This window comes from Cordyceps javanica, chromosome 2 (assembly GCF_051103115.1).
Source record: "Cordyceps javanica chromosome 2, complete sequence".
Classification (NCBI taxonomy): Eukaryota; Fungi; Ascomycota; class Sordariomycetes; order Hypocreales; family Cordycipitaceae; genus Cordyceps; species Cordyceps javanica.
The window spans coordinates 5645999-5670443 of NC_139296.1; the positions used below are offsets into that span (position 1 = coordinate 5645999).

Consider the following 24445-nt stretch of genomic DNA (forward strand, 5'->3'; position numbering starts at 1 on the left):
TCAGTGGTCGGCGAGGAATGCAGTCGCCGCGCGTATACCCAGTACCGGTCATGGGTAGTATGTCAGTCTGAGATATAATTATATCGTCAGGGGTATGACCTTCTGCAATCTGATTCAGCCAGGCAACAGGTGCAGCCTTGTCTTGTGCGCACTCACAGGAATGCGGTGCTGGCGCGTATCGCGAGGCGTGGGATGGTCTGCAATATGTTTCAGCAATAAGAAGCCTTAAAGACCCCTTGTCTTGAGTTTTGGTCGGATTCCAACGGCAGGCCCAAGCCACCAGAATGTGCTCTGCCTGTGTCGCTTCCCATTCCACGTCCATATCACGGAATACCATGGCAAACAGGGGTTGATCAGTACCTACTTAGTGAGTACCAGTTCCTAAATGCAAAAGTTGATGGACAACCCGACAAGGCAACCAAGCACGTGATCACCAGCAATTGCAGTTCGTATTTGGGAAGTGAGATGCAGATCATTTACAATCTCTTTAAACCGAATCAGATTGTATTTTGTACGTAATTGTGAATGCTGCAGGCAATGATCAATATGCCTGATATTTCCTGCTTTTTCGGACCTGCCAGATCGAGCTAGCCGGCTAAGTATTATACTCTCTAGTTGGGGGCGGCTGCTTGTGCCTAGCCGTGAGTAAAGGGGCATTCTGCTAGTAAGGGTTGGTGAAGTGTCGGTCAACTAGCGATTTCTCCGTTCCGATAAGCCGAGACTTTTATAATAAGAAGGAAGCAAAAAGCGCCAAGCAAAAGGATCCAAAAAGAGAGAGAGGAAAAGGAAAGCAAAGAAGCAAAAAAAAAAAAAAAAAAGAAAGAAAGAGAGGAAACGAAAAAAAAGAAAAAAAAAAAATCCCACATCCCCTGGATTTTCCTAGCCCTGCGCGCCGCCCCCGCATCCGCCACCAGCTTCCACCACCCCGCTGGAGCGGCCGCTAGAAGAGATTGGTTTAGCGCCTCCGGAGGGGTTTGCCAGCTCTTGAACGTGAAAGTGCCAGGACAGAGGTACGCAGGGCAATGCGACGCCGCCACGACGCAGAGGAGGGGAAAAAATTAGAATTGGTTTTGAAATATTCCATCAAGCCACATATCTTACAGGAGATTTGAAAAGTGCAAGACGAATACTGACTACTACGTCTGCTTATTGCTCTCATTCAGAGAAATCAAGCTCAATACCGCCACAGTAAATTATAGCTTAGTTAGTACCTACCTACTGTACTGAATAGGTAGGTAGGTGGTAGGTACCTGGCTACCTCAACTCACCAGTGGGTGGTACTAACCTAGGCCTCCACTTTGGCTGCACCTGTAACCCTTGGCCACTGTAAACTTCAGCCGACGACACACGACACCTTGCCTTTTGCACCACTAGCTTCAGTCCGCCCTGTCAGTCCGCCCTGCCATCATCAGTCGTGGCCTCTTCACCTTACGTTTGGCTGTCCACCATCATCAACCTCGCCCTGCATATCGTCCGACGTCCATTCGCCCATTCAAATTTTGCGTATTCGCCCATCTTCCGATCCACCCCACCCGTTCTCTCACACCTGGGCTCTGCTATGAACTGAGCGCCTGGCCCCCCTGCTGTCCGGATGCCCGCGCCCAGCCCTTGCTTGCTTGCCTGCGAAGCTAGCTCATGATATCTGCAGACCAGATACCCTCGCATTGCCGACATCGACACCGAGTTATTCATATCGCCCCGAACCCTCAGCCATGTATGCTGGACCTGAGCGTCCGCGCGGCCGTCGATGGCTGCCCGCGATTGCTCTCGCCAGCGGCCTGTGTACCATTCTGCTTTCGCTCTTTATGCTGCACGTCTTCAGTCGCAACACGACGGTGCAGTCTACGACTGGCCATGTGGAACATCAAGAACCGAGCCCAGAGCCTACGACTACACACGTCGATAACTTTTCCCCGATTACAACACCAACCCCGACACCAGTCGTCCTCCCAGACCCGGCTCAGGAAACGGGCTTTATCCTACACCCAAGAGACCACATCGCCAGAGACCCAAAGACACTGCATATGACATGGAATGTCACTCGCGACTTGCGTCAACCAGATGGCGTTGTGAAGCCGGTATATCTTATAAATGGTATGTTCCCAGATACCCCTGTCCTCTAGTCACCTGCAATCGTGGCTGACTGTCTAGGCCAATTCCCCGGCCCCATTATCGAGGCCCGTCCTGGCGACGAGCTCGTGATTAACGTCCACAACCATGTCGAAAACGATACAGAGGGGATATCTGTGCACTGGCATGGCTTGCTGATGAATGGTATCTTGCCTTGTCACTCATCTATAGGCCCAGCTAACCTCCCAAGGCGCAAACGGCATGGACGGGGTCGTCGGCGTTACCCAATGCGCCATTGCCCATAACAATAATTTCACATACCGCTTCACACTTGATGAAAAACAGCATGGAACATATTGGTAAGTCTCCATCGTACTCCGTACATACCCTGCCAATGCAAATGCTTCCTCATGCTAACCTCGCAGGTACCACGCGCATTCGAACCTCCAGAGAGCCGACGGCCTCTACGGTGGAATCGTTATACACAGACCGGCCGATGCGGACACCGATCTGATTAAATATAACTACGAGCAGGAAAAACTCTTGCTAGTTGGTGACTGGTATCACTGGCCTGCTACCAGGGTTCTCGAGTGGTATGACAAGGCAGACCACTTTGGATATGAGGTAAGTCGCCCTGAGCCTTTGCTAGAAGGTAGCTAATTCGTAGCCTGCTCCCGATTCGCTCCTCATAAATGGGCTTGGGGCGTACAATTGTTCCAAAGCTGTCGCTGCCCGCGTGGTTAACTGCACCATGCTCCAGAAGCCCAGCATTCGCCTCCCAGACGGCGACCGCGTACGACTCCGTGTCGTAAATACCGGGTATGTCTACTGACCGTTCTTTGCATGACCCGACTGACAATCCTAGTGCTTCCGCCGGGCTCTCCATGAGCCTCCATCACGGCACCATGGAGCCCATTGCCGTCGACGGCCATGGTTTAGTAGACAGGTCAACATCTGCCGCTGGCGGCTTTGGTGTCTTGTATCCTGGTGAGCGCCTAGACGTCATTCTCGACAAGGCGACTACTCCGAAATCTGGTCGCGATGAACATTTGGGCAACATCTTGACAATTGAACTTGACGATGGGTAGGTAACCTCTGTCTCGTATGCGTCTCACCACTAACTCGAACAGCAACATGCCACTCAAAAATTATGCCCTCACCCGCATCCAGTCATTCCCGGTGGATAATTTGGATGCGACAGCGGAGAGGGCCCTCAGCCGACGGGAGGATGCTGTAGAACTACTTTCGCTGGCCGAACTCAAGGGCTTAGCACTGTCAGACGCTGCTGCCAACGCAACCGAACCAGCCGAAACAGCTGTCTTCTACACGACCATCAGGAATCGCGCGACACATGAAAACAGACCCGCAGGTCTCTTTAACCACTCCTCATGGATTGTCAAAGACGTCTTTTCACCGCCTCTTCTAGCTGTTGATAAGGCCGAGTGGGCTGATTTAGCCAAAGAGCCTAGTCCGCTGCAGAACTTTACCGTCTCTACGTTTGAGGCCAGCGTCGCAAGCGACAAAACTCGATGGATGGATCTGGTCATCAATAATTTGGATGACAAGGGTCACCCATTTCACCTGGTACGTTTTCAGAATCCTAGCCTTCTCGGCATTTTTGGAACCCCAACTTCTATTGTCCTGCTGCGCCGTTAGGATCATCTCTAACATTTCTCAGCATGGCCAGTCGTTTTACGTATTGGTAACGCACAAGGGTCGTAGAGGCGAGCAAGGCACATACAACCCTTTTGACCCTGTATCCAAGCATGACGACTACCCCCGTTCGCCTTTCAACCACTTGCTCAAAGATACCGTGTACATACCCCGCATGGGTCATGTTATCCTGCGCTTGCCACTTACGAATAGCGGTTTATGGCTTGCCCACTGTCATATTCTCTGGCACCAGGCCGTCGGCATGAGCATGGTTGTGCAGGTCGGCGACCTTGACCCGGAAGCAAGGCAGGCTGCTGGCGCTTTTTGTGCGAGTCAAAAAGCGGCTGCGGAGCAGGTTGAGGTATAGAAAATTGAAAGAATAGAATTTGCGAGCAAAACAACAATGTACATATCTTTGCCTGCAGTCGCAAAGCTACAGCCCTGAAACTCTAAATCATGGAAGTGTGAATGTCGAAAACAAGAAACCACCATCGGTCCAGACCTCGACGACATGCAAAGAAAGCTCGATGTAATCTAAGCTGAGAATGAAACCACCGACGACAAAACTCATCCTCTGCTCGTAAGTGTAAAATTCCTCAGCATGCCAGTGAATCCCGCCACCTTGCCCAGCGGCGCCTCGACCGCGACGGGCTCCGAGCGCAGCTCCTTGCCGTTGATGCCGAGGACGGCGCGGAACTCCTCCTCCTCGAGGAAGCCGTCCTCGGGCCGGATCGCGCCAAACGTCTGGGCGCCCCTGCCGCGGACCGTCACCTCCACCCACTGGTCGACGGGCAGGGTCAGGCTCAGCGGGTAGTAGTTGCCCGAGGCGAGCAGGGTGAGGGACGGGGCGAGCAGCAGCGCCGAGTCGCTGCCCTCGAGGAGGGTGGCGTTTTGGGCGCCGCGCATGTCGCGGTCCAGCTTGACGGACAGCGAGAGCGTGTAGTCGCGGCCCTTGGCGCCAAAGGGCAGCGTCACGGCGCATCCGGGCCGGATCGAGAGCGCGGTCCGGTCCGTCATGCACGTGGTGCGCGCGTCGTGGCCATTACCCGACGTGTCCCGGACGACGCGGCCCGGGATGCTGCCAAACGTGCTGTACTGCAGGATCGTCTCCCCGCGGGACGGGATCGCGCGGTCCAGGTTCTGGCCCGGCGCGTACGGCTGGACCTGCCGGAAGGCGACGTCGAACTGCGCGCGCGTCAGGCGGCCGCCCCATTGCTTGTCCGCCACCGCCGGCAGGCCCTCGCGCCAGGCGTAGTACGCCTCGGACGCGACGCTCGCGTTCTGCCCAAAGTCGTTCCACAGCGGCACGATGCTGCCGAGGACGCGCGGCTCGTCGCGCGGCGGGTTCTCGGCGGCGTTCTTGGTGCTGAAGATGTGCGGGTACCACGGGCCGCCGCCGGGCACCGAGGGGTCACCGGAAAAGGTCTTGGCGAGGGGCAGCGAGGTCGGGTAGCTCTCCGAGTACTTGTTGACGACGTAGAAGGTGTCGTCCGAGTTGATGACGGAGTAGTTGTTGCGGATGTAGTCGGTCAGGGGCTTGTCCTCGAAAAACTCCCAGTGCTGGATGGCGACGTCCTGGTGGATGTTGTCGTAGGAGCCGTCGTACCGGGGCGGGAACGTGCCCCAGATGCTCATGGTCTTGTTGCCCCGCTCGCGGATGAAGTCGTGCATGGCGTTGACGAAGCGGTTGTAGTCGGCGACGGGCCCGGTGTACTCGTCGGCGCCGATGGACACGAGCTTGGTGTGGAACCAGGGCAGGAACTCGCCCCAGATGGCCTTGATGGTCGGGATGGTGTCCGGGTGGCTGATGTTGAGCAGGGACGGGTCCGAATGGAAGCCGAGCTCGGGCTTCCACTGCACGATGCGCAGCGCGTGCCCGGGCGCCTCGATCTCGGGCATGACGGTGACGCCCCGCGCGGCGCACTTTTGCTGAATCTCGTCAAAGTCGTCCCGGGTGTAGGCCACGTCGCGCGGGGAGCTGAGGCCTCGCAGCTCGGCCCTGTCCGAGAAGAGCCGGAAGTTGGCCTCGAGGGCCATGGACTGTTCGTAGCTGTAGTGCTTCTGCGTGCCCAGGTTGTCGGACAGGTGCAGGTGCAGGGTGTTTTGCTTAAAGTACGACATGTAGCCGCACAGCTCGACGAGGAACTCCTTTGGGTACCAGTGGCGGCCCGCGTCCAGCATCATGCCGCGCGTGCCCCAGCCCGGCGCGTCGCGGCCGCCGCCGTGCGGGAGGCCGGTGACGTTGCTGCCCGTCTGCGCGCGGATGGCGGCCTGCTGCAGCACCGTCCGCGTCGCCCACCACGCGCCGAGCGGCGACGCGCCGGCCACGAAGACGCCCGAGCTGTTGGTCGTCAGCGAGTAGCCCTCGTGCGTGAACCGCCCCGCGGCGTCGGTGTAGTTGCCCTCCGGGTCGAGGGTGATGTAGAGGCCCCCGTCCGGCGGCGGCCGCGGGTCACCCGGCCCGCCGGTCGTCGTCACGGACGTCTGCACGCCGAGGCTGCTGGCCAGGTCCGACGCAAAGGTGGTCGCGAATTCGCGAAGCGTCGGCGGGATCAGCGTCGCGCCGAGAGTGTCCCGCGCGTCGGCGTAGCGGGCGTCGACAAAGATGCCGCTCAGCTGCCGCAGGTCGAATCGCTTGCATGCTGTGGTGGTGTACTCGGCGCTCGGGATGCCAAGGAGGGTGGCGGCGCCTGTGGAAATCAATTGGATGTTAGTGGACTGAATATATAAGTGGTGGAAAGACGGGGGAGCGGGGGATCGCCGTACGCACCTTGGCAGGCAAAAGCCGACAAGAGGACCTGTGATATTCCGTTTCGGCCCATGATGATGATTGTCTCAACCGCAGCAGAACAATGTCATGGCAGAAAGAAAAATAGAGGGTGACTTGCCGAATTTAAAGACTTTCTAGATTGGTTTCCATTGTTACATGTACTAAGGCATGGCCCAGGGCTAATGTAACGACCCCAAACTAATACGTACATCAGCCCACATTGAGTGAACTGTAGCGGAACCATCGCGTAATAGAGTTCGGACTGGCCAGGGGAGGTAATATTGACCCACCACAACTACGCGGGGGCAACATAATAATACCCGACGGTATTGCGAGGCGGCACTGGGGGCTTTCTTGTTCTTCCAGGACAGGAAGACGAGGTACATCCGACGAGACTTGTGTCAATCCTCTCACATCTTGTATCCCGCAGCGACTTTTGACAACATGTAACTTCGCATCAGCACGAGCAGACCTCTACAGCCTTCCTTCCTGCACTCTGTCGCCTGTGGAGGGCCGAGTTTTGTACATTTCAACCGCCGGGACTTTTGAGCAGAATACTGTAATAGGGAGCGAGAAATGTTGACATGATGTAATGCGTGTAATTTCTGTGTCGAGTAACTATGGGGTCAATTTGCCCCGAGAAAATGCTGGCGTTCCATTCCACATGCATGGCCTGCCGCAAGTTACGCTCCGGTCTGCCTGTTTCGGGGTACATAGTTCTCTAGAAAGCCAATAGTAAAGCCCCTTGTTATTGTTGGCTTGGTTAGACACATCGGCCTCCGTCGACCTCAATGTTGGTACCCGTCAAAAACTCAGCCTCATCACTGGCTAGGAAACAGCAAGCGTTGGCAACATCTGCGGGCATGGAGGGCCTTCCCAAAGGTATCGTAGACACAAAAGCAGCGAGGTTCTCGGGCGTATCGGGTTTCCCTAGAAACAGAGGAGTCCTGCTTGCCGTTAGTGTCTCATCATAAACTTCCCTATAAACTGCCGTGTCTGAGGCAGCCACTTACATGGCCGTAAGCCCAACGACTGGCGAGACTGCGTTGAAGCGAACCTGCTTCGGGCCATATTCAACAGCAAGCGACTTGGTAGCCGTGATAGCAGCACCTTTAGAGGCGTTGTACCATGTCAATCCAGGCCGTGGCCGAATTCCGGCGGTCGAGGCCACTTGTATGAAGCATCCTGGACGTTTCTCGTTCAAAAAATACTGCAGAAGAACTGATGATGACAAGTAGATAGACTTGACATTGACATTCATGACCAAGTCAAAATCTGCATCTGTAACCTTTTCGGTAGGCTTATTGGAGTATGTCGCACCCGCGTTGTTAACGACGATGTCAAGCTGACCGAAGGTGCTGCGGGCAGCGTCGAGAAGCTTCTCCCAGTCGGCTCGCTGGGTCACGTCGGCCTTCACAAATACACACTGGAACTCTGCGGCGACGGCAGTGCCGTTGTCTTCGGACAGATCCGCAACGATCACTTTGCTACCCTCCTTGACGAATTTCTCGACGATACCCTTGCCAAAGCCCGAGGCGCCGCCAGTAACAATCGCAACTTTGCCGTTCAGTCGTCCTGATGCCATGGTATACCGATGAAGACTTGAACTAGTGCAATTGGATGAGACTATTCTGCGAGGTAGAGTCACCGTACAAGGTGAAGAGCGCGATTGGTAATAGTAGTATCCTGGGTCAACTAACTAACTAGTAGGAGAGGGAAGAGGGGCTAACATGGAGCATCGCGGGGTTATATCCACCACAATCTGGGGGTTACTGGACGCGGAGAACTGGCCGATGTCGCTACGTCACCGAATGCAGCACCAGACACCGGCGACGTAATACTGCATCCTGCACACTCATCAGGCTTCTGCTTACGGCTGCAACCGATACGATGGTGACTGGTACTTTCAAAATCCTTGTGGCACCCGGCGACCACGCCGGACCCGAGGTGATGCACGAGGCTTTGCGCGTCTTAGAAGTTATACAAGAGTGCCGCCCGGGGCTCACATTCACAATCACCACTGCTTTGGTGGGCGGCTGTAGCCTTGATCGGCACGGAGTGGCCATAACGGAGCAGGTCCTCGAGCAAGCCACGCAGAGCGATGCTGTGCTGTTTGGCAGCGTCGGCGGACCAGAATGGGCGACCTCTGTGCCCAATCCCGAGTCCGGCCTGCTTCTTTTGCGCAAGAGACTCGACGCCTTTGCCAATCTGCGTCCATGCAACATCATTGTGCCTGCACTGGTAGATGCCTCGCCGATCAAAGCCGACGTGGTCAGGCACACGAATTTCATCGTCGTGAGGGAAAACTGCGGCGGCGCGTACTTTGGCGCCAAGGTGGAAGAGGCCGGCCTCGCTTCGGACTTGTGGGTGTACACGCCCGAGGAGGTTGAGCGATGCGGAAGAGTCGCTGCGGCCGTTGCCCGCCTCATGAAGAGGCCGGGTGACGGCACTGGCAATCACGACAAGCCCGCGGTAGTATGGAGCGCGGACAAGGCAAATGCGCTGGCCAGTGGTCGGCTGTGGCGACGTGTGACTACGGAACTTTTTGCGCGCGAGTTCCCAGATGTTGAGCTACGCCATCAATTAGCTGACAGCATGGCGATGCTCATGGTTCGAAATCCGCGTGGGTTCAACGGAGTCATCCATACCGATAATACTTTTGGTGACATATTGTCGGACATCTCGGGTGCTATTGTGGGAACGTTGGGCACGCTTCCAAGTGCAAGTCTGTCTGGAATACCAGGCGAAGGGAAGTGCAATGGCATCTACGAGCCCGTCCATGGAAGCGCCCCAGATATTGCTGGTAAAGGCATTGTCAATCCCGTCGCGCAGATCCTCAGCCTGGCAATGCTGCTGCGATACTCGTGCCTGCTTGTTGACGAGGCTGCTGCTATTGAACTCGCCGTATCAAAGGTGCTGGACGATACGAGCCATGGAGGACTTGAGATTCGGACTGGGGATATGGGCGGCAAAGCAACCACCTCTGAGTTGGGCTCGGCTGTATGTACCGTCCTGCGCGGACTGCTACAGAGTGCATGACGATGAACCGCTGCGCTGAGCGGCAAGATTGTTGACAATTTCCGAAATTTCCGAGATTGAAAATTAGATAAGCGGGATTCCGAAAATGTAAATGGCCTCACTCATCAATGCTACAACTCGGGCAAATTTCTAGCATGACTCAAGACCCGCAGAATGATGTCGCTGTATCATGATTGCCCGTGTGCGGGGTACCAGGCGGAGCTTGAATTAATATAAATAACCATCATGTCTCTCCCCTTGAAAAGAAGATTTGCAGACTAGATCGTATCGAGTCGTTGTTAAAATGGCTTCCAACACTAGCACAGAGACTAGCCCAAAGCGCGTGCGCCTGCGCGAGCTGATTCCGGAAATCAAGCTGGGCAAATGGGAACGCACTGGGCCAAAAAATGGCATCACCGACGTTGGCGGAGTTTTGGTCCATACAGAATCCATCCATGACAAGGAAAAGGGAGTCAATACCGGCGTGACCACCATCCTGCCCCGCAAGGAGTGGATGGAAAAGGCATGCTATGCTGGCATGTTTCGCTACAACGGCTCGGGCGAGCTCACCGGCAGTCACTGGATCGATGATACCGGATTGCTGTCCAGTCCCATCGTCATCACCAACAGCTTCGCGGTTGGTGCCTGCCACACCGGCATCTACCAGTACGGAGCACAGCACTATCGGGACAAGAACGGGGACGTGGATTGGTTCCTGATGCCAGTGGTGGGAGAGACGTACGACGGCATGCTCAACGACTTGTCGCAGTTTGTCGTGACTCCGGAGCATGTTATCCGCGGGATCGAAAAGGCATCCTCGGACCCGGTACCCGAGGGTAACACTGGTGGCGGAACGGCAATGACCTGCCACGGCTTCAAGGCCGGGACGGGCACCTCCAGCCGTGTGGTGACCGGTCTGGACAAGGACGGACAAGAGACTGACTACACGGTCGCGGCGCTGGTGCAGGCCAACTACGGCCGCCTGTACTCGCTCACGATTGCCGGCGCACCCGTCGGTCGTATCCTGTGGGAGGAGAAGGCGCGGGACGAAGCCGCGAAAAAGGCCCGGGACGAGTACGAAAAGGCAAAGAGCATCAAGGACGGCAGCATCATCGTCGTCATCGCCACCGACGCGCCGCTCAACGCGGTCCAGCTGCAGCGCCTGGCCCGTCGCGCGACGCGCGGCATCTCCCGCGTGGGCGGCTACGGCAACACCAACAGCGGCGACGTCTTCATCGCCTTCAGCACCGGCACCGTCGCGCCGGGACAGTACAGCCCCGAGGGGCTCGAGTTCCTGCCCGACAAGGCCGAGATCCTGCAGCACCTGGCCGTGGACGAGCGCAAGATGGACAGCTTGCTGGAGAGCGCCGGCGAGGCTACCGAGGAGGCGATCCTCAACGCCCTCTGCATGGCAGAGACCATGACGGGATTCCGAGGGCGCACGGTCGAGGCGATGCCGCTGGACAGAGTCAAGCATATCGTACAGAAGCACATTGACCTCGAGAAGGAGCTCACATCCAAGGAGAAGCAGTGAGGTGGAACTGGAGTTCTGCCAGAAACACCCGACGTCGGGAGAAGCTCAAGTATTAATTTTTTTTTACCCATAAAGCGCTATAGCTGGTCCTTCCCTTGTCATGTGTATTAAATTCCCAAAGGGTGCGTTGCCACGAGGAATATACCCCCAAATAGCAATTGTTGGCACCTACAGGAGTCTCCCTCTATGGCATTGGCATGGCTTTTACGTAGAGTAACAATGAGTCATGAAAAGAATTCATCCTTCTATTAGAACTGAAACTCACGATTGCGTCAACATCCAAGAAGGAAGCCCAAATTCTGGTGTAGTGAATCATATTGGGAGGGATGCCCGCCCCATTTCGGATCCCAGTATTGCTCAACCGAGTTCAATTTCTGATTGGAACCGCCGTAGAAGATACGAGACGCAGCACTAGCTACACGAGCTCGAAAGATGGAGCCTGAGCGGTAGCCCAAACCCATAGCGCATTGGTAGCAATGCGGTAATTTGACGGATATTGATACGTCCAAGATAGCAAACCGGCTAGTACAGGGCCACAAAAGCGTAGGACATGGCGTAAACGTAAATGCTTCGACAGACGCAGTTCGAGCATTGCACATGGTGCTGGCGAGAAGGGCCTTCTATTGAAACCCGATATGCTCTTTGCTCCATCTTTCTGTGTTTGTCACTAGGCCCATCTTCGGGGCCTGGCCTCCCGCCATCTCAGGTTAGAGCTGTGCGAGCGAGGTCGATTCCATTGTCTGGTTGCTGCCCAGCATGTTGTAATACTCTCCCCAAGAACCTTGCCCTCACGACAGCGTTTCAATAGGGCCAGTTGGCAGAGAATAATACTTCAAAACTAGGTGAATCTTCAATACAATTGTTAAACCGAATTTCCCATCCTGGCTACGCTGAGACCTGATGCTTCGAAATTGTAGTAGGGCGCGCCGTGCTGTAGGGCGCGCGCCACTTGTAAATTCTCCTGCATTTGCACTAGTTGGAGCTTCTGAACATCAACACAGGAAGAGGGGTCTTATCAAATAGAAAGCATGGGGTTTATACCAAACACCATCTAAGGCGCCGTCTTCCAATGTGTTGAGTTTCACATCTCGCTTTCCCCTCCATCGTGTCTCTTTTTATAAAACCCCTCCCCCCCTGTTGGAAACACTTCGCAGCCTTCGCTGGCTAAGAACGCTTCTCTGCCTCTCATTATCATGATCTGGCAACTTCCCTGGCTCGTATCGATATTGCTCGTCGGATATTTGACCTATTCCTACATAGTTCATCCGTGGTTTGTTTCGCATTTGGCAAAACTACCTGTGCCTCACTGGTCTTGTCGGGTTTCAAGCCTATGGATTCTCCGCGCGCGGAAGAATGGCACGGAGAATGCATCGCTGCGCGAGGCGCATCGGCGCCTTGGGAACATCATACGTGTGGCGCCTGACACCATCAGCGTTGATGGCGTCGACGCCATGAGAATCATTTACCAAGGCGGATTCCCAAAGGCGCCGTGGTACCGCATCTTCGACAACTACGGGTATGTCGGCCGCTACCAGGATGAACTACCACTTACTAAAAAAGCATGGCAGTGTCCCTTGCATGTTCTCGACCATTGAGTCCAAACCGCATTCAAAAAGAAAGCGAATGATATCCAACGTCTACTCCAAGTCATTCATCATGTCCTCTGATGCTTCAAAGGCTCAGAGTCACGCAATAATGCTTGACCGCTTCCTACCGCTCTTGGATGGTGAGGCCACTAAGACGCAACCTGGTGGCACCGAAGTGCAGTCACTTTTCATGGCTACGACTATGGATCTAATTTCGGCGTATATTTTTGGATTACGGCATAGTACCAACTTTCTTCAACAAAAAGCCTATCGCGATCACTGGCTAGACCTTTATTTGTCGCGCCATCATCACCATTTCTGGCCTCAGGAACTCCCTCTCATGACAGCGTCCCTCAAAAAGATTGGTATACGTCTGTATCCTTCGTCTGTTGATGACGCAAACGATGAGCTACGCTCTTGGAATAAGTCTCTGTGTGAGAAAACCGGGCATAGTTTCTTTAGTGAAACGGAAGATACGGACCCGGCCAACACTCCAGTTGTCTTTGCTGCGATGCACGAAGGCATCAGCAAGGAGGAAAAGACTGAGGGCGTGAATTCCATCCTGTATAACACAACTATCCAGCAGAGAGGTGCATCAATCGCCAGCGAAATACTTGATCAAGTTCTCGCAGGCCACGAAACGGCCGGTATTGTGCTGACGTACGCGTCGTGGCACTTGTCAAGGCTGCCCGCGCTCCAAGATCAACTTCGACGAGAAGTATCGCCTCTGATATCTGAGAGCGGAGGTGGTTTGCCGGAGCCCAGGAAACTAGATGGCCTCCCGCTACTCAATGCGATCGTAATGGAGACCTTGCGACTTCATGCCCCGATACCAGGCCCGCAGCCACGCCACACGCCGTATCCGGGCTGCTATATTGAGGGACACTTTATCCCTGGCGGTGTTCGCATCGCATCTTTGGCCCACACTCTGCATTTGAACGAAACGGTGTTCCGCAGATCTGGTACCTGGGACCCAAACAGATGGCTCAGTAGCGACGACCCAGACGCTATGAGGCGCCACTTCTGGGCCTTTGGCAGCGGCGGAAGGATGTGCATCGGGTCCAACTTTGCCCTTCAAGGTCTGTGGGCAACATTTTCCTCCTTGACTGTTCCTTCTCTGACTTGTAACAGAAATGAAGCTGGTGCTTGCTGTGACCTACGCCCATTTTGCTACAAGCATTGTAGATGACAGCGGTATTGAGCAAACTGATGGCTATTCTGCTCGGCCTAAAGCAGATCAGCTGTTTCTCAGATTTCACAGGGTTTCTCACACTGTTTAGCATGTCAGTTTTTCTAAACCGCGGGCATGCACTGTTACAATAACGGCGGACACTCACTGCAGTTCAGTCTTTCCGATGAGAGTCAGTCGCATCTAGCTTCCTTTGAACGCTGATCGGTCGCATCACGGCCGACATCACAAATACAAATATATACATTTTATTAGCTACAAATTATGCGCTATTCGGCAACAGAGTGATCTATTACAACTCGAGAAAGTACGCCACCCACTTCTCATAGTTGGGAGTACCGAGGCCGGAAACAGGATCCCAGCCCTGGACAGCACTGAAGCCGTTGTTGCCACAAGCGCTGAAGCCACGGTCGCTGTAAATTCCACCCAGAGACTGGTCGCCCTCGGTGATGTCGTTGAAGAATCCGTCAATACCCGCCGCACTGTACAGGGCGGGGTTGGCGAAGCCAATGGGACCCTTGCCAGCGTTCATGCGAACATCGTTGATGCGGTTGAAGATGGCAGCAACGATGGGGGAGGACATGGAAGTACCGCCGCTGAGGCCTGCAGCCCCCTGCGCTACCACAAGGCCGTTGTCGCCAGCAGCCGCGACGTCAGGATAGCCTCTGCCCGCGCGGTTGTAGATGCCACGGGTGTCGGTGGGGATAGTACCGTTAGAGGTTTCATAGGAAAAGTAGTTGGGGTTGTGGCGGAGGAGATAGCTTTATTACATGTTAGCAGAGCACGAAAAAGAATTTTCCCATTTAGATATGATGAAGGGAAAGCATACTTGGAAACGGCCGCATCCTGGTACGCAGGACGGGGGAAGATGTTGGAGAAGCCACCTCCCGGAGAGAAGGACGTGGTGACGACCTCAGCATCGCCAACCTTTCTACCCTTGGGCAGAACTGTGGAGCCAACAGCAGTGACATATGGGCAGACGGCCAAAAACGACGGCGTGAAGATGTCATGGTGAGGGCCAGCACACTGGTTCTGACGGCTAGCGACACCGGTGTCACCGCTCGAGACAACGATGGTGACACCGACGGTGCCAAGCTTCATGAACTCGTTACACACGCGCTATGAAACGTCATGTTAGACAGATCCTTTGGTCACCTTTTCTTTTGCTCGGGCATTTTGGGATAAATAGTTCTTACCTGGACGACAGCGACGGGCTCATCCATTTCGGCGTCGCCGTACGAGACCGACATGACGTTGGACGGCTGGTACTTGCCGCACATCAGTCTGCGGTCGTAGTTGGGGTCCTGCTTGCAAAAGTCCTTGTCGACAGCGCTGGCCCAGTCGGCAAAGAACTGGCTAAAGGCGTTGCGGAGAGGCTTGTTCTGGAAAATGACGACGTTTTGGGGCTGGATGATGGGATAGGCAATGTCCAGGTCGAGGAGGGACTCGCCGCCGCCATCCTCTTGTCGCACGGGAGCGGTGGCGCCGTTGATGAGAGCCAGCTGGGGCTTGGTCCCGGCGGGAACGTTGGTGGCGTATTTCTTGAAGAAGATGTCAATGTCTTCCTGATCAAAAGTGTCCTCAGTCTCCCAGATGCCGAGGGAGTTGACGTATTCGGGACTGTTCTCCAGAGGGATCTTGTACATGTCTCGGATACACTGGGGCGTGATGACCTCGTCACAGCCAACCGACTCTGTATTGGGCATTGTTTAGTATCAGAAAGGAAAAAAAAATAACTTCCTGCGTGGTGATACGTACTGTTGGAGTTGAGTCTATCGAGGACACCCTGTGTGAGGGGGCGGATGGGCTCCTTGACAGCATACTTGTCGGCAGCGCCTTTGACGGGCGCAACGTCGTCGCGGCGCTCCATCTGGCCAAGGCTGACGGCAGGATACACAAAATCAACGTACGAGGCAATGTCTTTGGGAAGACTGTACTCCTCGACACCAATGTGATCTCTTCCACTCAGCCTGCTCTGGTAGACGTGATATCTGGTCTGGAGAACCTTTTCCATCTTGGCGACAGTAGACTCAATATTGATAAACGTGCGCGTCTTGTCCAGCACAATGTCCTTGGAAGGAACACCGGCCTTGATGAGCCAGTCTGTGACAGTGTTGATGGTCTGGCTGTCTGCGGCATAGTAGTCGATGGCTTCCTGAGCCGTCATGTGCTTTCCGTAGTTGGGGGACTTGGGGTCAGAGCTGAACTTGTTTATCAGCGCTGTTGCTCGACCGTTGGCCACATTGGGCGCATAATAACTCACGTATCGAGGAGACGCTGGGCGCCCTGTTCCAGGTTGCTTTGCTTCAGGGCAAATTGGACCGGCAATTTTTGAGCGGCATCGGCAGGCTCACCGCGGACGTAGTGCTGTCGAGGAGCATTGCGCTTCTCGTGGACGACGTGGCTGTCGGCCGGGAAGCCGAGAGCGCCGAGCACTAGGCTCGATAGAATAATGCTCTTCATTTTCGAGATTGCTAACGGTCAATTGCACGCAATCGAAAGCTGAGACGGGAAGCTACTCTTCTGTGTGCTACTATTTTCCAGAAAGTGGGAGCCAGCCTTTATACGTAGATAGCTGCCTCCGCCTCGTAATTCGACGGCAACTTTACCCGGATGTCATCATATCTTTTGGCAAACCCGACGTTCAATCCAGCTGGCAGTGTTCCTGACTAGACTGGCACGAGATTGGAGTTATCTCTGCAAGGATTGGTGTGACTTGCCTATTCGGGAGGGCTGCGCCATGGCGCTATCACGGGCCGAACGGTCACAGCGCCGCCTGAATCCAGCACTGGAAGGTCCGTGGCGGAATAAGGTCAGGGATCAGGGTTAATTGCTCTGGTGACCTTCCCCTTTCGTCCATGCACTGCCAGAAATCATCCCCACTGATGCCCCGCGGGGGAGCTCCAGCGGCGCCAGCCTTTTCGTGATCCGGCCTGCATACGAGGAGTAAGGCGTGCTCCGTTCCTGGTCCCTGTACTACTGAGTAGTCACCAGTACACACCAAAGGACCCAAGTTCTTAGGCAGACTTCTGTAAGCCCATTGGGGCCCTACTGAAATTATGACGCCGTAAATTAAAATCGAGACGGCTGATGCTGTGCGTCTGCGGAGCCCTCAGCTTCGTACGCACACAAGTCACAGAGTCTAGAGCGAGATGATATTTCAGTTGAGTAATCGGCGGCAAACATTTGCTTGTCTCCTTCCTTTCTCAACATATTGCCGGAATGGAGCATAATCGCGCTCGTTAGCGGGTCAGCGGATTGAGCCTGCCGAATGGCAGAGGTCATCAGCGTTGAGAGCTTTCTTGCAACTGGATGGTTGCGCCTCCCGAGCTACATGCCCATGTGTATTTCCCAGTGATGGCCGTGTGTCTTGGCTAATAAACAAATCGCATCGGGTTGATCTACCAGTGTCTTGGCCATCGACAGCCAAGCCGCCAGGGGTCAGAATAGCGTAACATTGAGGGGGTGACACAGCCAGGACAGCCTAGCAGTAAGCTTGTCCGGAAAGGTGCTCCACGAGGTACTCCACGATGGCCAAGCAAGTACCCCGTACGAAGCAGTTAGTTAGGAGGCTCGAAGCTGCGGGGGAAAGCATGGGTAGGAACCAATTGTCACCTTTCAGGGAACTTGGCAGAGCGCATATTGTTTGTGAGAATGGATCATATCATAGGATGTAAAATCCCTCATACATGTGCCAAAAAACGCGCCCAGGCCTAGCCGCGTATCCCAAAGGGTTACCCGGCATTTGCTCGACGCATGGGTTCCCTCACCTTGCCCGGCACATTGCGTTCTAGCCTTCTTCAATCAGTTCTTCTCGCGTGAAAGAGAAGAGAAATCCCAGTCACCTGTCGATCTTAGCCTTTCGGAAATCCCAGCACGGAGACAGAGTGTGTGTGCCCGCGACGCGCCGTCGCCTTTTTGTAAATTAGTCGTGAACATTAGCGGCTCTTGCCAGCCTCATGATTGGGGAGGGGGGGCGCGAATCACCAAGATGTCAAGGCCTGGCGCAGACCACAAAGCCAAGTATCACCGTCAGTATGTAAGTATTGACATCTCCGCCACTGCCCCTACAGCACCAACCTTCTCACGTCGGCTACTTGGTGGCGTATGCAAGCTTTGAGTACCGAATAGCGCTATACTTGCCAAAATGTACATGTACATACAACTGGACATGTTGATGACCATTACAGCCAATCCACGCGTAGAGTGGCGGCGACACCCTCGAGCTCTCCGATCATGAAGTCATAGTTGAATCAGCACCGCTATAATCGACTCTCCAGGGATTGAGAGAGTTGATCTTTATCTCTGAAAGGTTCAAGGTAGGAGATTGTATTCCCATCAAAGAATATAACACTGTATTGTGAGCTAATATTCAGAGTTAACAGTCCGCCTAGATCGGTGACACAACAAGAATCGGTTCATCTCCTTCCTGCTTTTTTCCCCGCGAGCGCGACTTTGTCTGCCGTTGAACTTTTCAGGGTGTCCGTGTATGAAAACGGGCGCTAAAGGGCCAAAGCGCAACTTTGCAAAAACGTGTGTGTCAATTGTGCACTATATGTGTGCTCTCATTTCTAGGGTATCATCAAGGCAGTGCTTGTTTCAGATCTCGGAAACCCTGTCACCCAATGCCACGGACCATCGGTTCGCTAATACTCGTGTAGTCTTCGATATAGTCAGCAACGAAGTTGAAGAGAAAGCTCGAGCGGTGATTGCTCCAGCTTCGTGGCACCGTTGAGAGCTTTAGAACCCAATATAACCTGGAGCCGCCTGGTGTTAGCGACACTATTCATACCCCAAGCTAGATTATCTCTAGAGAAACACACGCCTACTCTGAACTCACATCTTCGTAAACGTATGCATAACCGCTGTCGCTTTCATCGCCACTGATGCTTCAGCCGCCGCCGCTGCTGCGGCTGTTCCCCTGCCTACAATCATTACCACCCTGCCACCACTGGTACACCACGTTTTTTTTTCTTTTTTTCTCGAGTGCACTCGCGCTATTCTTGCTTCCGATGGGCTATTTTCCGGCAATTCTAAACCTACCCCTAGCACGATCTTTCGGTATCTTTTACCGAACTTGATCTTTCACTGCTAGCTTAAGTGGCGCGTACAATCAATTTACATTTCTCCAGGTCTCTGCATTGACTGATGCATTGGCCCGGATACTCATCATCACAGTCCTTAGCCATGAGAAAAAAATGTTTAAAAACATTTGACAGAGATACCGTGCAAGTGAGTCGAGTGAATACGCATTCCAGTGATACCAGCTAGATGCCGTGACACGACTCGCGGTTGTAGAATGGGGCTTATAAATTCCCAAGTAATGTCAAGAACATGACTTTTGCAGCAGGCAAATCTTCTCCTATTGCTTCTTTTTGTGTTTTCGATGTAGTCATAATATCTGTATTAGACAGTTAGTCTGTCCGAGGTGCTATATTATCAGACTGGTGTTGGTTTTTCTCCATCTCGAGATCGTCTTTCCAAGAGCTTTAGGTAAGCCTAACATTGTCGCCAACTCCGGAAGTCCGTAGTCCGTGGCTACAAGTCCTGACATTCGGATGAGCCGGCTTAGACACACAGAAGAAGTGAAGTTCACCAAAACTTCCATAGGCACCTATGCGTAGTGAGACGAAACTCGTGGGCGCATCTACTCGGGCCATCAAGAGCTACAAAAGTCGTGCCGTGACTGATCCCAACGCACCAGCGCAGAACTCTGCTATGGAAAATCTACCAAATTCTTTCTCCCTCGTTTTGGTGGCGTTTTAGCAAGATTTTTACGGGAGGACCAGGTATGCAGTATTGGAGCGGAAACCACAATCCGTCAGTACGCAACGTTTCGCCGCGTCTCGAGCTTCGCCGTAATGCAAGGAGGAGAGTAAGAATTCGTGGTCAGCTTTTGTTCTGCAAACATGATGGCTTTATTACACAGTCACAGCAAATCTTGGCTCACATACGGGCAATGTTTTCTCATAGGCACCACCTCTAAGCCGTGCGCAACAACGCCTTTATCTTGTACATCGGAATATATATATATATATGTTTCAAAGCCTATATACGGTATGTGAAGCTATTTTCCAGAACTCTGCTCTCTAACCCGTGTAGTTGCAGTAGACGTCGTCTCCACGGGTGCCGCAGTCAGTCAGGACCTGGCCAGACTGGGTGCGGAGGTCGATGACGGTACCGCCACGGGGAGTGATGGAGCCCTGAGTACCAGATGCGGAAGCGTCGGTGAATGTGACGCTGCCAAAGTTGGCAAAGGGAACCTGGCTGCTGCCCTGCTGGAAGTCCTCGACGATCCACTCGGCGTCCGTCTCGCAGAGGGTGGACGGAGGGCTGCTGAACTTGTGCTGGACCTTTTGGCCGGTGCTCAGGTTCTCCAGCACCGCGACGCCTCCGTTCTTGGAGGACGCATCGACATACATCTTGATGCTGTCGCCGACGCTGATGTCGATGCCGCTGAAGCTGTGCGAGTAGTCGGGAATCCACTCATACCAGGCGTCAAAGGAGCCGTCCCCGTAAAAGGAGATGCCGGTCTGCAGAATGGCACTCTGGCAGCTGTCGCCGTCGATGCCGACCCAAGCAGATGCGGCACTGTCGGAACCACCAGACACTTGAGGCACGACAATGGTTCCCTGAACGTGGTTGTATCCGTTGCCGGTGTGAACAACGCCGGCCCAGTTTCCAGAGTACTGGGTCTCGGTGGTGTTGGCTGCCGGCTTCTTGACGTGTGAGCGCTGAATCCCACTGGCCTCACGCTGGCGCAGGGCAGGGCCTCTGGTGATTGTCGGGATGGCCGTCACCAGGGTGGCGAGAGACGAGAGGACGAGAGAATATCTCATGGCGGAAGGATTGAAGCAGAGTATGGATGCGTTGACGTTTCAGAGAGGGGTAGCCACAGGCTGAGGCAAAGGGTTGTTTTTTGTATAATGATGTGCGATTTTATATCCCACTCGACGGGCATTCCTCGAGCTTTATAGTTACTACAAGACCTAATAAAGCCGAATCGCGAACGCTTGTCGGAATAGCAACATGAAGCGGGAGAGGCCATTCTGACCAACGTATCCGGCGCTAGACCATCTTTCGAAGGTGGTAAGCACAGGTGCATCGGCTTACTGTCGTGACCCAAACTTTGTCCATCCAGATTGCAGTCTTGATGCTTCAACTTGACCGAGGAGCATCAACGTTTTGTAAGTAACTGGTGCCATGGGTTACATTACGCGGCCGCGATAAGAACCAGTCCTTCAGCTACAAGGGCTTACCTTCCCCATTGTATAAAGCGTTTTATCACTTGGGGTGCAGTGATGCTGTTACAGAATAGGCAAGAGACTAGACCAGGGACCAATGAGCAAACCGCCAATAACACCGGCGGAGAATCAGGGTCGCACCCAAAGAAAATCTTGCACCAAAGAGGAAAAGCTACGCTGCCGTGGATTCCGCTCGTTGGGGCATCAGACCATGCCGCATAGCCGTCCACAATCACCCATCAGGGCGCGCCGCGCGCCCGCTACTCTCCAGTAGGACCTCGTCGCGGTAATAAGACGTCGAAGACTCCGCGGCCTCTCCTAATTGCCTCGCATCCGCGCTCTATTTTAGTACCTAGCCGTTCTGCAACAGGGGTCTTTGACACCTGTCAGAGCTGACTGCTCCAGCCGAGGAGCCAGCTACCCCAAGCCCGCTAAAGAGATGCGGCCGTCTCGCCGTCAAATGATTCATCCTTCCAGTACGCTATCAGTACTTTTTAAGCATTAATTACCACATGGAAGGGCATGCCAACCACACATCTGCACGAATAGCAGGGGGGCTTTCTGATGTAGTAGATCTTCATACACCTCGGAGGACTCGATCCAGTATCATGTGCCTCTCAACATTCTGGGCGAGGCTGCGCACTGAAAATACGCTGTAGTCTCGACCCAAAGTCAGGGACTTGTTCTGCGCATGGGGGAGAAATTCTTAGTTTCGAGGTTCTGTATCACGGCTGGATCTGGGCTTAAGTTCGGCGAAATCCCCAAGTTTAGCACCGAATAGCATGACCAAAATTCTAACCTATATTCTCAGCACGACACATTGTTGGATGATTGTTGAATCTAATCAGGCCAAGCTTGGGCGCTTTATCCTAAGCCAATGATTTACAAGTCTTTTTGCTTAATAAAAGCCGCCTTGAATTGAATTCCTCCAGGAAGCCGCAGAGCAGCATGGGAGTATTCTAGAGCACTTTGGCATGTTTGCTCGCCTGGTGATCGCCTTGCCACAATTTGATGGTTGCAATAGTTGGCATGCGCACTCTGTGCCAGTCTAAATCGATGGCGACACACACAGATACACATACACATACACATATATATACACACATATATATACGCATACACATACATACACACATACGTTTTATTTAGATCTTCAACCCATCTGGAGAATTGGTCCGTAACTCTTCCTCTTCAAAGTATTGAACTACACTTCTTCTCGACCCTGTCGTCGGGTAGATGGAGTCGCATAACCTGTCCACGTCCAAAGCTGCGACGTTGCAACGACCTGGCTATGACGTATTTATTTTTCGTTTGTTTACACGTACCAGGCAAGTTTATCTACCATTAGTGGCTGCCCTTCAGATGTAGATTTAGGCCTGACATGACAGCGAGTTTCGCAATCGAACAAGTAGGTGTGAACTACCCTATATCTGAAGTGGCCCTCAACATGCTGGCGAGTTTGGCTGATAGTAGCTAGGATCGGCCGCAAATTGTTAGAATTCTGTCTCTGAGAAGAAAAGTAAGAAGAAGCGGGCTTTTTTTTACGTGGACCGGATCAACCATTTTAACACTTGTACATGATCCTCGTGTTGGCTCATAAAACTTTTGAGGTAAAACTAGTAATCCTATATTGGTGCTCCTTTGTATATGGTGAATCAGCCTTACCGTGGCTTATCCATCCCATCTACAAGAACTTGCTCTGAATTGTTCAAAAACCAGCCCTAGCAAGTGCTTACAGTAGGGCATCCGCGCACCGGATCAACACTCGATGGCTCATTGATCGCAGCCGGTTACCGCGGTCAGCATTTGGCCCCGATGTCCTCGCCCACTCTTTACGATCTCGTGGAGACATTACACAATACTGAGTACATACAAAGCAGCGAATCCCGAACGATGGTAGTGGGCTGTGAATGCAGTAAGAACTTTATTGCAATTCTGATTAGGTGCTGACATTTCACAAGAGCACCAACAGCCGAGTAGGGCGTTGCTGCCGATCCCTTGCCTAGGGCGCACGCTCTTTCAGCCGCACTTGCTCATAAGACAAAGTCTGCCACGACTAAAATTTGCTCGACTGAAAGAGAAAAAAAAGAAAGAGAAATGCTGGCCGAGGAAGAGGGGTAACTCGATTCTAGTCAAACACATACCTGCGTCATTGATTGCCTCGGAAACCTGCTTGCGACTCCTCATTGCACATGCACAATCGGGATTCGTTCAACATGTCGCGAAACCCGGTCGGCCTCGCCCTTGCGACCTTGTTCGCGGTGGCTCATTTCGCCTGCGCCTCATCTGGCGACGATGAGAGCGGCCAGGTGGGCGAAATGTCTATCGTCTTCCCACAAAACGACACGTACGCGGTCGTTTCCCCGTTCCCCGTCATCTTTGGGTACCAGAACGCGCCCGCGCTGCTGTCGTACAACTCGGAGCTGTCGTGGTCGGTCCAGTGCGCGCAGGGCTCGCTGTACGGCAGCGACACCGTCAACGGCTACAAGTACGCCCAGGTGCCGTCGGGCGGCGCGTACTATATTCTCAACTCGACCACGACGCTCCAGGATGCCCTCCCCGGCGGCAGCAAAGACCCGGCGGGCCCGTACGGTCGGTGGCACGGCGAGGAGGACGCGTGCTCCCTGAGCTGGGAGTTTCACTACTGGACTGTCTGCTCCAAGAGGCCCGATGGCGCGACGCTGATCCAGTCGGGCGTGGGAAAGAGGTCGGGCAAGATGTACTTTACGACCCGCCCCGGTGCCAGGCTGCCGAGAGATGCGATTCGCGATTACCAGGGCTGTGCGCTGAAGGGGACCGCGGAGAAGGTCGCCAACAGCTCGACGGCGTGCCCCAATCTTCTTGCGCAGCCCGAGGCGCAGCCCTGCAACCTCGACGTCAAAGCAGCAGCCAGCAGCCTTGCAGGTGCGGCAGTCTCGCCGACCACGTCATTTGCAGGCACGCCGACATCGAGCACGGCAACGTCGACGGCGAAAACGACGTCTTCTTCCGGGCCTGTGGGAACTGCCGGTAGCGGCTCCTCAAATGGGGGGAGTGCAAAATCCGATGCGAGTAGGCTCGGGCGGGGTTCGCATTCCGCCCTCTGGGGAATCTGTATCGGAATCTGCCTTTCCACTTTTCTACCAGTGTGTTGGAAATGATATTGTAATGCAACGGGCGATCCAAGCCCCTGAACCAGTTGTTCGAGTATCGAGACTCTGATTATCTATGCTATGAAATGAAAACGGTAGCTCTATCTAGCACGTTCCAAACTATACTGCTTGAATATGCGCCACACCCCGTGAACTTGTAAACGAGAAACCAAGCTAGGCGAGAGGAACCGTCACAGTCCCCGCGACGGTTACTGTGAAATGAGAGGCTGCAGCGCAGACTCTCTCCTGA

General features: G+C 53.9%; 9 protein-coding genes across 9 annotated transcripts; 5 read left to right on the forward strand and 4 right to left on the reverse strand.

Annotated features, from left to right (window-relative positions):
• Nucleotides 1-1712: 1712 nt before the first annotated feature.
• Nucleotides 1713-4090, forward strand: V2A60_004207 (uncharacterized protein; the record flags this gene model as incomplete). The annotated part of the gene is made up of 8 exons (XM_083255528.1): nucleotides 1713-2094; nucleotides 2152-2274; nucleotides 2321-2429; nucleotides 2496-2694; nucleotides 2738-2889; nucleotides 2936-3154; nucleotides 3201-3654; nucleotides 3749-4090. The coding sequence occupies 8 exons, from the start codon at nucleotides 1713-1715 to the stop codon at nucleotides 4088-4090; spliced, it is 1980 nt and encodes a 659-aa protein (XP_083111654.1).
• A 200-nt stretch (nucleotides 4091-4290) lies between these two features.
• V2A60_004208 (beta-N-acetylhexosaminidase) lies at nucleotides 4291-6545 on the reverse strand (the record flags this gene model as incomplete). The annotated part of the gene is made up of 2 exons (XM_083255529.1): nucleotides 4291-6413; nucleotides 6494-6545. The coding sequence occupies 2 exons, from the start codon at nucleotides 6543-6545 to the stop codon at nucleotides 4291-4293; spliced, it is 2175 nt and encodes a 724-aa protein (XP_083111655.1).
• A 711-nt stretch (nucleotides 6546-7256) lies between these two features.
• V2A60_004209 (3-oxoacyl-reductase) lies at nucleotides 7257-8078 on the reverse strand (the record flags this gene model as incomplete). The annotated part of the gene is made up of 2 exons (XM_083255530.1): nucleotides 7257-7440; nucleotides 7507-8078. 2 exons carry the CDS (start codon nucleotides 8076-8078, stop codon nucleotides 7257-7259), a joined length of 756 nt encoding a protein of 251 aa, XP_083111656.1.
• A 305-nt stretch (nucleotides 8079-8383) lies between these two features.
• V2A60_004210 (3-isopropylmalate dehydrogenase) lies at nucleotides 8384-9532 on the forward strand (the record flags this gene model as incomplete). The annotated part of the gene is made up of 1 exon (XM_083255531.1): nucleotides 8384-9532. One exon carries the CDS (start codon nucleotides 8384-8386, stop codon nucleotides 9530-9532), a length of 1149 nt encoding a protein of 382 aa, XP_083111657.1.
• A 283-nt stretch (nucleotides 9533-9815) lies between these two features.
• V2A60_004211 (P1 family peptidase) lies at nucleotides 9816-11045 on the forward strand (the record flags this gene model as incomplete). The annotated part of the gene is made up of 1 exon (XM_083255532.1): nucleotides 9816-11045. One exon carries the CDS (start codon nucleotides 9816-9818, stop codon nucleotides 11043-11045), a length of 1230 nt encoding a protein of 409 aa, XP_083111658.1.
• Nucleotides 11046-12496: 1451 nt separating this feature from the next.
• Nucleotides 12497-13911, forward strand: V2A60_004212 (cytochrome P450; the record flags this gene model as incomplete). Its single annotated transcript, XM_083255533.1, has 3 exons — nucleotides 12497-12561; nucleotides 12614-13710; nucleotides 13763-13911. The coding sequence occupies 3 exons, from the start codon at nucleotides 12497-12499 to the stop codon at nucleotides 13909-13911; spliced, it is 1311 nt and encodes a 436-aa protein (XP_083111659.1).
• A 201-nt stretch (nucleotides 13912-14112) lies between these two features.
• On the reverse strand, nucleotides 14113-16283 carry V2A60_004213 (S53 family peptidase; the record flags this gene model as incomplete). The annotated part of the gene is made up of 5 exons (XM_083255534.1): nucleotides 14113-14581; nucleotides 14650-14939; nucleotides 15017-15513; nucleotides 15579-16021; nucleotides 16084-16283. The coding sequence occupies 5 exons, from the start codon at nucleotides 16281-16283 to the stop codon at nucleotides 14113-14115; spliced, it is 1899 nt and encodes a 632-aa protein (XP_083111660.1).
• A 3626-nt stretch (nucleotides 16284-19909) lies between these two features.
• V2A60_004214 (peptidase A4 family-domain-containing protein) lies at nucleotides 19910-20659 on the reverse strand (the record flags this gene model as incomplete). Its single annotated transcript, XM_083255535.1, has 1 exon — nucleotides 19910-20659. The coding sequence occupies one exon, from the start codon at nucleotides 20657-20659 to the stop codon at nucleotides 19910-19912; it is 750 nt and encodes a 249-aa protein (XP_083111661.1).
• A 2621-nt stretch (nucleotides 20660-23280) lies between these two features.
• On the forward strand, nucleotides 23281-24204 carry V2A60_004215 (uncharacterized protein; the record flags this gene model as incomplete). The annotated part of the gene is made up of 1 exon (XM_083255536.1): nucleotides 23281-24204. The coding sequence occupies one exon, from the start codon at nucleotides 23281-23283 to the stop codon at nucleotides 24202-24204; it is 924 nt and encodes a 307-aa protein (XP_083111662.1).
• Nucleotides 24205-24445: the final 241 nt, after the last annotated feature.